At 50.3% G+C, this 12,142-nt stretch overlaps 1 protein-coding gene across 3 annotated transcripts in view; it reads left to right on the plus strand.

Moving 5' to 3' along the window:
- Positions 1-12,142, plus strand: part of IL1RAPL1 (interleukin 1 receptor accessory protein like 1) — a 2,334,001-nt gene that overhangs the window by 1,918,853 nt on the left and 403,006 nt on the right. For all 3 annotated transcript variants that reach the window (XM_069637303.1, XM_069637304.1, XM_069637302.1), the window contains one exon: positions 10,215-10,360. In XM_069637303.1, the coding sequence (XP_069493404.1) occupies positions 10,215-10,360 (146 nt within the window). The remainder of the gene's footprint in view (positions 1-10,214; positions 10,361-12,142) is intronic.

Below are 12,142 nucleotides of genomic sequence, written 5' to 3' on the forward strand. Positions count from 1 at the left end.
CTGAAAGACAAAGGCTTACCTACTCTTTGTGCACTCCGGAGGTCTTCGCACTGCATTCCGGCATCTGAAAGACAAAAGCTTACCAACTCTTCGCACTCTCCGGAGGCCTTCGGCGCTGCATCCCGCATCTGAAAGACAAAACAAGGTGCGTTTAAAGACATTGGGGAACTTTAATACTCACGTGCCATTACTCCTTTCCACATCTAACCCAGTGGGTATTCCGGCACCCTGCAGCCGCTCCGAACTTGTACCTGCAAAATAAAAAGACAGTTAGAGCGCATCGTGAAGCAGGCAACAAGCGCTTACTTACGTGCTTCCAGGCGCTTCTATTCATCACACGGGCTCCATCTTCAACTCACTTCAGCCCGTCATCCGCCATCGCCGGAACCCTGCAAAACAAGAGACATCATTACTAAAGACTTTTAAAGACATTAGAATTACTCGAAACTTACCGTTCGTGCAGTAAACGACGGACAGCAGTCCTCTGAAGTCAAGAGGCCTGCTCCCCTTATCCAGTGAAGAAACTGGTTACAGCACCCTGCCCCGAGGCAGATGGAGAGCACGGTGTTCACTTACCTAAGGTGAGAGCGTTAACCTTTGGGGTTCTACAGGAGAAGAGAAAGGGAAGAAGAGAGAGACATTCAATAACCCAGTTCATTAATCCCATATTTTCTATCTGCAGACATCTTACCCTTCGAGTCAGACATACAGTGCACAGAGGTCCAGCCCAAAGAGCCAGCCGTGTGTTACACATCACCTTTGAAGATACGGTATAGGCCCAGTCAAGACCGGCGCCTCTACAGGAATCAGGTGAGCGTTACAGTGTCGCAACCTCACTAAGGCAGCGCATTGACCCCTTTCAACTGCAGAGTGTTGGTGGTAGGCAAATGTTTCAGTGTACTGCATACAACATGAACTGCATCTGCAAAGTAGACGGGCTTGTTAAGACATGATGAAGGTACATGTCTATAAGGAAAAAGTTGTGGATGTTGAACCATACATAAATCCACCATGCAGTGGAGATTTCTACAACAATACCCACTAGGGATGTATACACAGTTTTGACTACAGACTGTCCACACAACTTATGGGAGCCCAATGTCACTGTGTAAGTTACTGTCACTTGGTCACACCCTTTGCAAGCCCATGGAAAGGGGAAGCAGGAGGGGTGTGTGTGTCAGGAACCCAAGAATTTAACCCAAAGACAGGACAAGACTGCATGTGCCCAGCTGGAATACACAGTGGATGCCTACGGGAGCCACACAAAGCACCACACTGTTAAAAAAAAAAAATGGCCATGTGTGGACCGATGGGGGAGGCCACCCAGGAGGGACGAGGTACAGGGTACACCCCAACACCCACATGCGTGGATGTTGAGAAAAAACAAAAATACCTCCATGGGCTCATGGCCTGCACAGCTACGCTACAGTGGGAGAACTGCCATCACGGTCATCACCCTGTGGTGGTACATCAGAAGGTGGCCATGATATGGGAGGCAGACCACGCAAAGCCCGGGCATGCTCCTCCATGGCAGCAAGCATGCAGGTCTGAAAGGTTTGGTTCTGCAGGATGATGGTACGGAGATCCCCATGCAGCACCTCACGGGTAGCACGCATTTCTGCCTGCATGGCCTCGCGTGATGACCGGATCTCCTGACGGGTTGCCTGGAGCTCAGCTGAGAGTGTACGTGTCAGCTGCTCCAGCTGCTGTTCTGCCCTTGTACTCCGGGACACCTCAAGTTCACCCAGAGTATCTCTGAGGGACCTGTGTACTAACCTGAGGGCTTCCCTGTGGGCCTGTGACTCTACAGATATGGCTGTGCTCAGGGTCTCCAGTCCAGCCTGTCGGTCCCTGTCGGATGCCAACATGTCCTCCCTGTGTGAGTGGCAAATGGAGTCTGTTGCCTGCTGCTGGAGCTCCACGTGCCTTTCAGGGGGGAGAATGGAAGTGGCCACCCTATCCATTGCCTGAGCCATCATTTCACACAATGCCCCCTGTTGTGCTGCTATAGTGTAGATGGAGTTCTCCCACACAGTATTGCCTGGTGGCGCACGGCCACCGCGTTGGCAGGCACCACACCTGGTTGGGGCAAGGTGATGTGCGCCTTGCTGTGCTGGCACTGCCTGAGGCTGCAGGACTGCATTCCTCCTTTGATCTGCTGGCCCAGGAACAGGAGCAAATATTGTGGAGTGTGACCCTGCATCCGTAACTGCCACAGGCGGACTTTCCAACACTGAAATCCCCATAGAGGGGTCTACCCCTGGTGCAGGTGGGTTGGACAGAACAGCATCCCTGCCAGAAACACTCACCTGCGACGGCACATATGTCTCAATGTCCGATTCAGCACCTGATTCATAGAGGTCTCCGGAGGTGTACCCAGAGACACCCGTGGACAGTATGGTCTGTAGGAGTAATGGTTTTTCACCCACCACCACCCCACATCCTCCACTAGTTCCCGGTTGTGGCTGTGAGTCCTCCTGGCACTGCCCCATCTCCTCCTCCTCAACAGCATCAAGTGCCTCATTATCTGCAAAAACATGAAAGATAAATGGAAACAGGCATGAGCACCATAGCACACACACATAGGCATGACGAGGCAGAGATCCAGTACATAAATGACACATGTCCCATATGACAATAACCCTGGCATGCATGCACTGTCAATGAGTTGGAAGGGGAGGCAAAAAGCACACACTGATGCCTGCAAGATGGAAAACCAACACATGTGCTGCATGCTGGATAGCACTGGCATCAAACATTAGCCTGTGAGTGGCATGGACAATCCACATACATGACACATGCCAGCACACAGACGGCACGTACCATAGCCATGGCAGATTTGACAAGGACACCCAGATGGTAGCAAATCAGTACTGTCACCCATCCATGTGAGATGGACATCATGAGATAAAACATGTAAAAAAGAGTTAGAAAACATGCATGTGCCACACGCTGCAACAAAGCCAGTGTTCACTGATGCAGTGATGGCAGGCACATGGATACATCAATGGTTGGTCACTTCGACATGAGAGGATACAACTGTCATGTTCAACATTCAAACAGGCCCCAAAATGATAGTGTGCAGGCCATGTGTAGGTACACATTACTCAATCAGCCTGATTGTAGAAATCTTTCCCCTAATAAGTCTAGAAATGTGGGCCATTGTGTGGTGTAATCTATGACAGAAGTATGTCACATTTGGGACAGTAGGCCACAAAAAAGTCTGGTAAATATGCTAATCATTTCATCAATCAGGCTGAATGAAGAGGAAAACAGTATGAACAATGTTGTGGCAAGAGGACAGCTGAAGGCCAAGTGGATTAATCATGTGCAAAAAGTGAACTGTGGTCAGAAGGGATACTGTGAAACGGAAACACAAGGCCGGGGAATGGTTTTGAGGGACCACATGGGTGACCTATAGCAGTCATGACTAGACAGTCTCACCTGGCACTCAATCAGAACACATCACCCAAGCAACACACACATGGATTGCACACACATGCATGGTCACTCACCGGACATTGCTTCAAGATCTGGTAGGTCTCCCACGCCCTGGATCTGATCCTCTGTGATGAATGCTCCAGCGACAGACTCATGTTCAGTGAGTTGTTCCTCTGGTGGAGACCCACTGCCAGTCACCAGAGTAGAGGCATGATTTGAAGCCAGCTCGTTCTTTGCTCTGCGTTTCAGGTCATTCCAGGGCTAAGAGCAATCATCAGCTGTGCGCTTCGCAAATCCAAGGGAACTAATGTGGTCCGCGATGGTCTGCCAGTGGGCCTTACGTTGAGCAGTCGTAATCTTGCACCCTGCAGTCACCACCATTTTGCGGCCATAGGCCGACACATAGCCCACAAGTGCATCTAGTTCTGCATCATTGAAACTAGGCTTCCTTGACGTGCTGGAGTGGGTAGCCGTGTCTGGGGTCCCAGCCTGTACTGCAAGAGCACCCTTCTTCCTCTTGGAAGGTGGTGCAGACCCTCAGTGGCTTATGTCGCTCTGGTTGTTAGGGGCAGAAGCGCAGGTGGACTGGGCACTGGAAGTTGCCAAAGGCACGATGACCAAAGGTCTCACTGCAGGCATTGGCTGCTGGGTGATGTCGGCAGGACCAACCTCGGTGTGATGGACTTGGACCGACACTGTCCCGGCTGGGACACTCGGAGCTGGGGTGGATTAAGCTGCAGCTGCCCCTGCAGCCTCCTCACCCTGGCTACTTGGGGCAGCAGATGACATTGCTGCCCCAGATCCACGTGGCCTGGTGACAGCAACTTTTACTGCTACACGTGGCTTAGACTTGGTGACATGGAAGTCAGCCTGGGAGTCATCCTGTGCCGGTTCTGTTGACAATATGGGCCAGTTTAACAAGGGCTGAGCTTGGATGGTGTCAGCTACATCTCCCCGAACCATTGGGGGGGGCATAGGTGTCCCTGATTGTTCCTCCACACACTGGCCTCTTGGGCCACCCTGCACATCCTGGCCACGTCCCCTACCACACCCACCTCTTTGAGGTCGGGCCACCTTTGCCTCCCTTACTGCTTGGTCGCCTCCCAACCATGGCACTGATGTTATTGTGCGTATGGGAGTTGCAGTAAACAATTGTCCTGGGCAATTGGAGTGAAAGGGGTAGGGTACTAGATGGAATTCGTACCCTAATGCTCTAGCAAGGCTGTCTGTGACCCCTGGGGGAAGATGACGGGTCACGGAACACACAGGCACCCCGAAAACAATATTTAACGTGCATGCAACCCCTGGTAGACCACGCACGAAAAATGCACCCGCACTACGCTGTGGCACCCAGAAACACAAAAATAAGCGTACGCGTGGTACACACAGCCCACAATGGCCTCTAAATGGGTACGCGACACATGGGGCAACCACAGTTGGAAAATATGAGCGCGACTCACCCTCTGCCTGGAAAAAGAATGTGAAAAAGACGCGTGTTTGTGCGTTGGCAACACCCCCGCCAAAAGAAGAATTGAACGTTGTCTGAGTAAACAGGGAGTACGAACTGGAACCGTTGTGAAGATATCGCGTGTGAACCTACAAGAAGTACAAGAATCACCTGCTCGCTCTCCACAAAAAGCATGTACAAGAAAATGGCGTCCTACATGTACCTTTTAAGCCAGCCCACACGTGCAACGTCACTCACGTGCGTACAAGCTAAGGGCCTTTCCTCCAATTGCACACAGTGACACCCGGACGTGCAGTTTTTGCACGTGTACAATCAACATGCACCCGTGTTGAGGGAAACGCCCTTGCGCATCACGTCACAGACGGGCTTACGCGCTAAGGGCCTTTCCTCGAATTGCACGCAGACGTGCAGTTTTTTCACGTGCCAAATCACTCCGTATCAAGCTGGCCACGCAACAACACACGGAAGACCACGCTCCTGCCCAGAAGGCCATTTTCCTGCCCCCCAGAACCCCGAGCACGCTCCCATCTGCTGCTGCCTGCCTGCTGCCCACGTACCCTGCTGTTTGGTGCCTGCACGTCAGCCATCTGCAGGGGTGCAGTTGCTGTGACCACCCCGGCTGGAACAGAAGACCCCCGACTGGTATACAATCGCTCCACAGCCCAGCCCCAGGGCCAAGTTGTCCATCCACACCTGCCTCTGGGGTTGCCATGTCGGACACAACACCATCTGGCACCACTGGCAACCCCCAGCCAGAGAGGCAGAGGGCTACCAGCTTCAGTGCCAGTGAAGTTGGTATCCTGGTGGAGCAAGTCCTGGGGCAGTATGATGCCCTCTTTGGAAGTTTGTGCGCCGACAATGAAGGACGGAAGAGGATCTGGATGGACATCGTGACTGCCATCAACGTGGAGGCGTGCCAGTCCGCGACATTCAACACGTCCGGAAGCGCTGGGAGGACTTCAGGTACAGGACCCTCAACAAGGCCTGGCGGCTCTTGAAGGCAGCGGAAGCCAAGGGGTGCCGGGTCCGCCTAACCAACAACCGGATGAGGGTCCTGGAACATATATGCCCAGCGCTCCACCTCCAGGTCCTTGAGAGGCAGACCCGTCTGGAGTCGAGCAGTAAGTGTACATGCGTACTGATTGGATGCTGTGCATGTTGAGGTGTGGCAGGAGTGTTCAGGTTGTACATATGTCTGTGTAGGGCCATGTATGCATGTGCATGTACAGGGAAATGAGCCTGCCGCATGTGAATCCTCTCATGTGTGAGACACATCATGGTGTATGTGTTGGTAAGCATGCTGGCCAAATGCAGGTGTGGGTGCACACATTTTTACATTTCTGTGTATGTACAGTGGCATGGTTGTGGTGTCACACATGGATGGTCGTTCCACCTGCATGTATCTGTACTATGTACATGTGCATGTGTGTTTATTTGACAAGTGTGCAACTGTGATACACCATGGATGCATGTGACAGTGACATGTAGGAGGCTGATTGCCAGATGTGACATGGATGGCGATCTTATCACTGTGACAGGTGGTGGAGATGTACAGATGCATGTATGTCTGGTGGCGTGTGTGCATGTGTTCTGCACTCCCCGTGTTGCATGTGAGGTGAGGCTCACCTTCGGCTGCTCATGCTGTTGTTTGTGTATGGATGGTGCTGCCTGGTGCAAAATTCCTGTTGATGTTCTCATGTGTGTGAGTTCAAATGACATGTGTGTTGGGGAGTGTGATGCCATGTCTGAAGTTTGACACTGCCACTCATGTACAACTGTCATGTGTTTATAAGACCATTGTACAGTGCCCTGATGCCTGTGTTCTATCTCTCCCTGTCTGCAGCATCAACTGATGAAGAGGGTGGAGACGGTGCTGTGGAGCAAAGCGGCAGGGATTGCATTGCCAGCCGGAGACGCAAAGCATGGCCCTCCTCCCATGTTGTCATCTCATCGGGGAGTGAGGAGTCTTTTGCCGTGGCCGCAGCTGCCGAGGGTAGGTCCAAGAGGCGGAGGTTGGAGGTGGACTCTTCGGCAGCAGAAGGGCAGCTGAGACCCCACAGCGTCTGATGGAGGAAGATGGGACGGAGTCATCCAGGTTGGTGGGGGGTTTGGTTGAGGAGGAGGCTGTGGAAGGGACACACACAGGGTCTGGAGGGAGGGATTCCACTGGTGCTGGTGGTGCAGTCCAGGGGCAGGGACAGCAGAAAGCACAGGCCGCCGCGGTGGTGCCTGTGTGTAATCCTGTCCCCGATCCTGTGACTGCATCATCCCACACCAGAAGGAATGCCTACGTGCAGACCCGTTCTCAGGGAGGGGATGAGCGCACAACAACTGGCCTTCCTCTCCCTGAGGACGTGGCAATCCGGGCCCGGGTTGAGCCTGTCCTGGCTGGTGTGGCGTTGCGTCAACGGGGCATGCGGGATGACCTGCAGTGTTTTCGTGAAGACACTGCTCGTTATCTCGGATGCCTCTTTGACCGCGTCAACCTACTAGGACGGGTCACCAGTGCTGGATTTCTCTGTGTGCTGGACCTTGTACCGACCCCCTCCTCACCTGAACTCCCTATGCGCCATTCATCCTCTGTGCCATCTTCCGGCCCATGTGTCACCTGGGCACCCTGTGGAGCTGCCTCTGACCCAGCGGCCAGGCTGGCGGAGGACACATCCCTGCCACAGTCAGGAGTCAGAGGTCCAGCAGGGGTGGCTACACCAACAGCTGCACCCCAGCAGGAGGAGGACATGCAGGCATCAAGAGGCAGGGCACAAGCACAGCAGCAGCAGGCTCAAGGTGGGAGCGATGATGGCTCGGGCCATCAACATCCAAGGGGCAGGCATCGGCCGGAGGGCAGGAGGACCCTGCATTGGGAGTGTCTTCCATGTGGCAGTGGTTGGGCCAGCACATAGATGCGGAGTGGCGGCGGGTGGAAGAGGCACGGCTCACTATGGTCAGGGCGGAGAACTCCATGCGCCGGGCGCTGAGGCGGGCCGAGTGCCTCGAGGCAATTCGAAGGGAGTTGGAGTTGGACATGGCGTTCTCCCTGTGAAACCTCGGGGCAATGGAACAGGCCCGCCTCCAGGACATAGAACAGGAGTTCGATGATGCCCTGGCCCGGGAAATCGGCAAGTGAGTCATAGGACTTGCCCGCCGCCATTGTATATAGTTAGTTAGTGTTAGGTTTCATTTATGTTTTTCTTTCATTTGGGGCGCTTGGACTATGCCCCAACTTTTTGTAGATAGTTCTTTATTAGGTCGTTTTTTTTTGTAGGATTGATTTCACAATGGTTGGGCTCATGGACCCTGGATTTGTTATTTTTATATAGTTGAACAGTGGATTTTACTTATTTCTTTCCCTTTGGATTTGCTTTGTTGGACGGAGACTTTGGACACATTTTCATTTGGATTTATTTGGATTCTGATTTCATTTTTTTTTTTTTCATTTTGGGACATGCTGCATTTTATTTCTTATTTCCATTATTGTGTGTTTTCATTTGATTCCCTTCATTTTGTGTTGAATACAATTTTGTTTCATACTTCAATGTGTGGTATTCTCTCATTGGTTTCATGCATGTCACGATGTGGGTTTTCACATTCACTGGCACCCATTGTGTGTGTGTGATGGTCATGTGTTGATGTACATACATGCCATTTGGGTTGTATCATGTAATGGGCATTTCAATGTGGGGTGGATGTAATACTTGGTTGGTTCTTTGGGCAGGGGTGGTGTGCGGTGGGATTTGGGTGGCCATGAGGGCCATGATGACGTGTTGGGGGGGGCATGTGTCGGGGCCTGCTGGCAGGTGCCCCTCACTGCCGGGTGGGTGGGGGTGCAGGGGAAAATGAGTTTGGGCCTGCTGGCAGGTGCCCCTCACTGCCGGGTGGGTGGGGGTGCAAGGGGACATGAGTCAGGGCCTGCTGGCAGGTGCCCCTCACTGCGGGGTGGGTGGGGGTGCAGGGGCACATGAGTGGGTGCTCACTGGTGCATCGTGACATGTGGGCTGGCTGGGGGGCATGCCCAGGATGGATGGGCTACCTGCGGGGCATGGCCTAGGTGGATGGGCTGCCTGCGGGGCCTGGGGAGGGGGGAGAGGGCACACCTGGGAGGACCCACACTGCCAATTCACATGTGGAACTCCCCGCGCACCCCCAGAAATACACGTACCCTGCTCGCCCAGCGAAATCACGTGTGCAACTCCACACGCACCCCCAGAAATACACGTACCCCGCTCGCACAAGGCCTATCGCATGTGAAACTTCCTGCGCACCCCTCAGAATACACGTACCCCGCTCGCACAGGCCTATCGCGTGTTGAACTTCCTGCGCACCCCCGTTATACACGTACCCTGCTCGCCCAAGGCCTATCGCATGTATTACTTCCCGCGCACCCCCAAAATACACATACCCCGCTCACCCAAGGCCTATCGCATGTTTTACTTCCTGCGCACCCCCCAAATGCACTGTACCGGCCCTGTGAACTGGTGCAGGGTTAGCACGGCCCTTTGCGCTGCATTGGGGATTTCAATGCCTTATCCTTGAGCAAGGGGTGTTTTTGGGGGCGTAACTGGCGCTCAAAATGGCTTTGATATTCCAAGAATACGTAGTGCACCAGAATGATGTTTAGCGCACACAGCTGGCGCACGCTACCTCTCTGCGCTGCTCGTGTGCGCTGCCTCTGCGCTGAAATCTATGAATTAGCCTGACAAAGTTCAAAATCACATTAAAATACACGAGAAAGTGGGAAAAAAGGGTCTCACTCTCTCCAGGTAAAAAGATCAAGTCCTCAAAATCCAGCAAAGTTGCTGGGGGTTTCTAAGGTAGAGAGGAATTAGCAACTTTCTGAGAATTCTTCCTAACAAGAACCCATAGAGGGGGGCCAGAGTGAGGGGAGGAAAGAGGGAGCAGGAGTCCCAATGGGGGAGGATCTCAGTGAAGTATGTGAAGTATTGCAGCGGCCGTTTTTAGTCATGATTGCGCTGTTAACGATGTGGTCTTAGCTACAGGGACATGGCATACTTATAAACTTTTTAGCACCATGTCACTGTTCTTTGTTCCACTCTGCATGCCACAATTATTTCCATGATGACGACCAAAACAAGTGTTCTATGGCAAACCTCCGATTCAAAGCACAATGTACCGTTTATGCAACCTCAATTCATGCATTTTATTAGTCTGTGAGTATGAAAGACTACATCTCAGATAAACCTGATTTATTAAAGAAAGGCAATCATGTAATAAGTCATCAAAATACACCTCTGGAGTACTGAGTGTATTCTTGTACTTACCAACGTGTTTCTTCTTTATTTGCAAGGATTGTGAAGGAGCATTTGGGAGAACAGGAGGTTTCCATTTCATTAATTGTTGACTCAGTAGAAGACGGAGATCTAGGAAACTACTCTTGTTATGTGGAGAACGGAAATGGGCGCCGACATGCCAGTGTTCTGCTGCACAAAAGAGGTACACGCCTACCACTTCATTTATCTTGCTATAAGCATCTCACATTATTAATGTGCTCTTTTAACTACTAGTCACTCTGTGCACATTCCCGTATGTTACAAACTTAAGAAATGTATGTCCCTCGGTTACTTTGTGAACACATGAGGTTTATAAAGCCCAGGTTCGCTCAACCATCCTATATGGAGCTTAAAAATGGGGGCATGTTTCGCTTAGAAAAATTGAGATGGATGGGAACTTTTTTCCTGAAACAAATACTCCAGTTACCAGAAAGTTTCCCTTCTATTTCGCTTAATTTGGAATTCGTTGAAAACCTCAAGTACAAAGTGCACCCAAGGCCAATGTTATTTTGGCTCTGGGTACAGAAAAGAAACAATGATGTCATGGATGCGTCAGCAATTCGTGATATTATCAGCGCAAGTGGAGGTATGAAATGGGAAGGGATCAGACGTGGCAACATTACATTAGTAACCCTTAGTTATTCAGTACAGTTAAAACAATAATTAGTAGCGACTGAAGAGTTTATCTCAGATTAAAGTACTTGTTCAGAATAGCTTACTCGTTCCATGCTTTTGCTTACAGTAGGCCATCCTCATGTAGAGTGATATATATTCGATAAAGCGAGAATTGGGCCCAATAACTATTTCAATTTGATTGAAAACCTCCCAGAGAAAGTTGTATATGTTTCAATATCCTCCGCCTGTAATCTTTCACATCCGGGTGGAGAAAAGCTCATTCTAAAAGTAGTGGAACTATGTTCCCCTCAGTACATTTAAAATATATAATGTTTTTATTAATGCATTGTTTTTTGGGGGCCTTCAATATTCCCTATGGAATATTTAAGTTTACAAAAAAACATGAAACATAACATTATAAAAAGCTATTAGAAACCAGCCCCAAAGAGAAAAACGTTCATTTAAAAATAAAATTTATAAATTATTATATTGTTTTTGGGGACATAAATATTATTTCTGAAATATTTAAATTTAAAAGAAATATGAAAAATAGCATGATAAAAAAAGAAGTCATGCTTAATTATGGTAAGCTATTTTTTCACTATCAAACGAAAAACGACGGTATTCGTTGGAAAATGTAATTTTCACTTTGGCCACTAGAGGGGGGCGAATCACTGTTAATGCACAACTTTCCCAACTGAAGAAAGCAATGGGCAATTTGCGGGCTATAATGAAACTGCGAGCTACACCGGTTCTTATAGCCCGCAAATTGGCCAATGGGAAGGGTTATTCACTCGCCCATGGTTCTAATACCCATTAGTTCCCGAACTCTGGTTGCACACTTTGTTTGTTTGCCCATTTGTTGCCCATTATATCTAGATTTAAGAAAATACAGGCACTGTCAAGCTCAGCATGTATTAGAAGCATTGAGCATGTATTATCTTGTTCCAGTGCTGGAAATGGGAATTCTTAACCTTGGGATCCAACCAAGCAACAGGGGTGGTGGAAATGGTAGTTGGCGAACGTGGTGGTTTTTTCTAAGCCCCTCTTCCCCCTTTCCATTTCGGAGATTAATTCATTTTTAACACTTGGAAAATAACCCATAAGAGGAGTGTTAACTATGATGATGCAAGCAAAGTATACACCTTTTATTATGCAAAGCTTGCTGAAATATTTTCTGCAGAATGCAATCCCAACAATCGTTTCACATAGACCCCTGAACAGATGTTCAAGTGGTCTAGCAGGTCAGTTTCTCGACCTTCGTCCTGAAGACCTTTTTTTGAATCCAGGGTTTGGCAATACATGCAATACATCCCCTGAAGAGCATCAG

Source organism: Ambystoma mexicanum, chromosome 7p (assembly GCF_040938575.1).
Source record: "Ambystoma mexicanum isolate Mex_15411 chromosome 7p, UKY_AmexF1_1, whole genome shotgun sequence".
NCBI classification, from domain to species: domain Eukaryota; kingdom Metazoa; phylum Chordata; class Amphibia; order Caudata; family Ambystomatidae; genus Ambystoma; species Ambystoma mexicanum.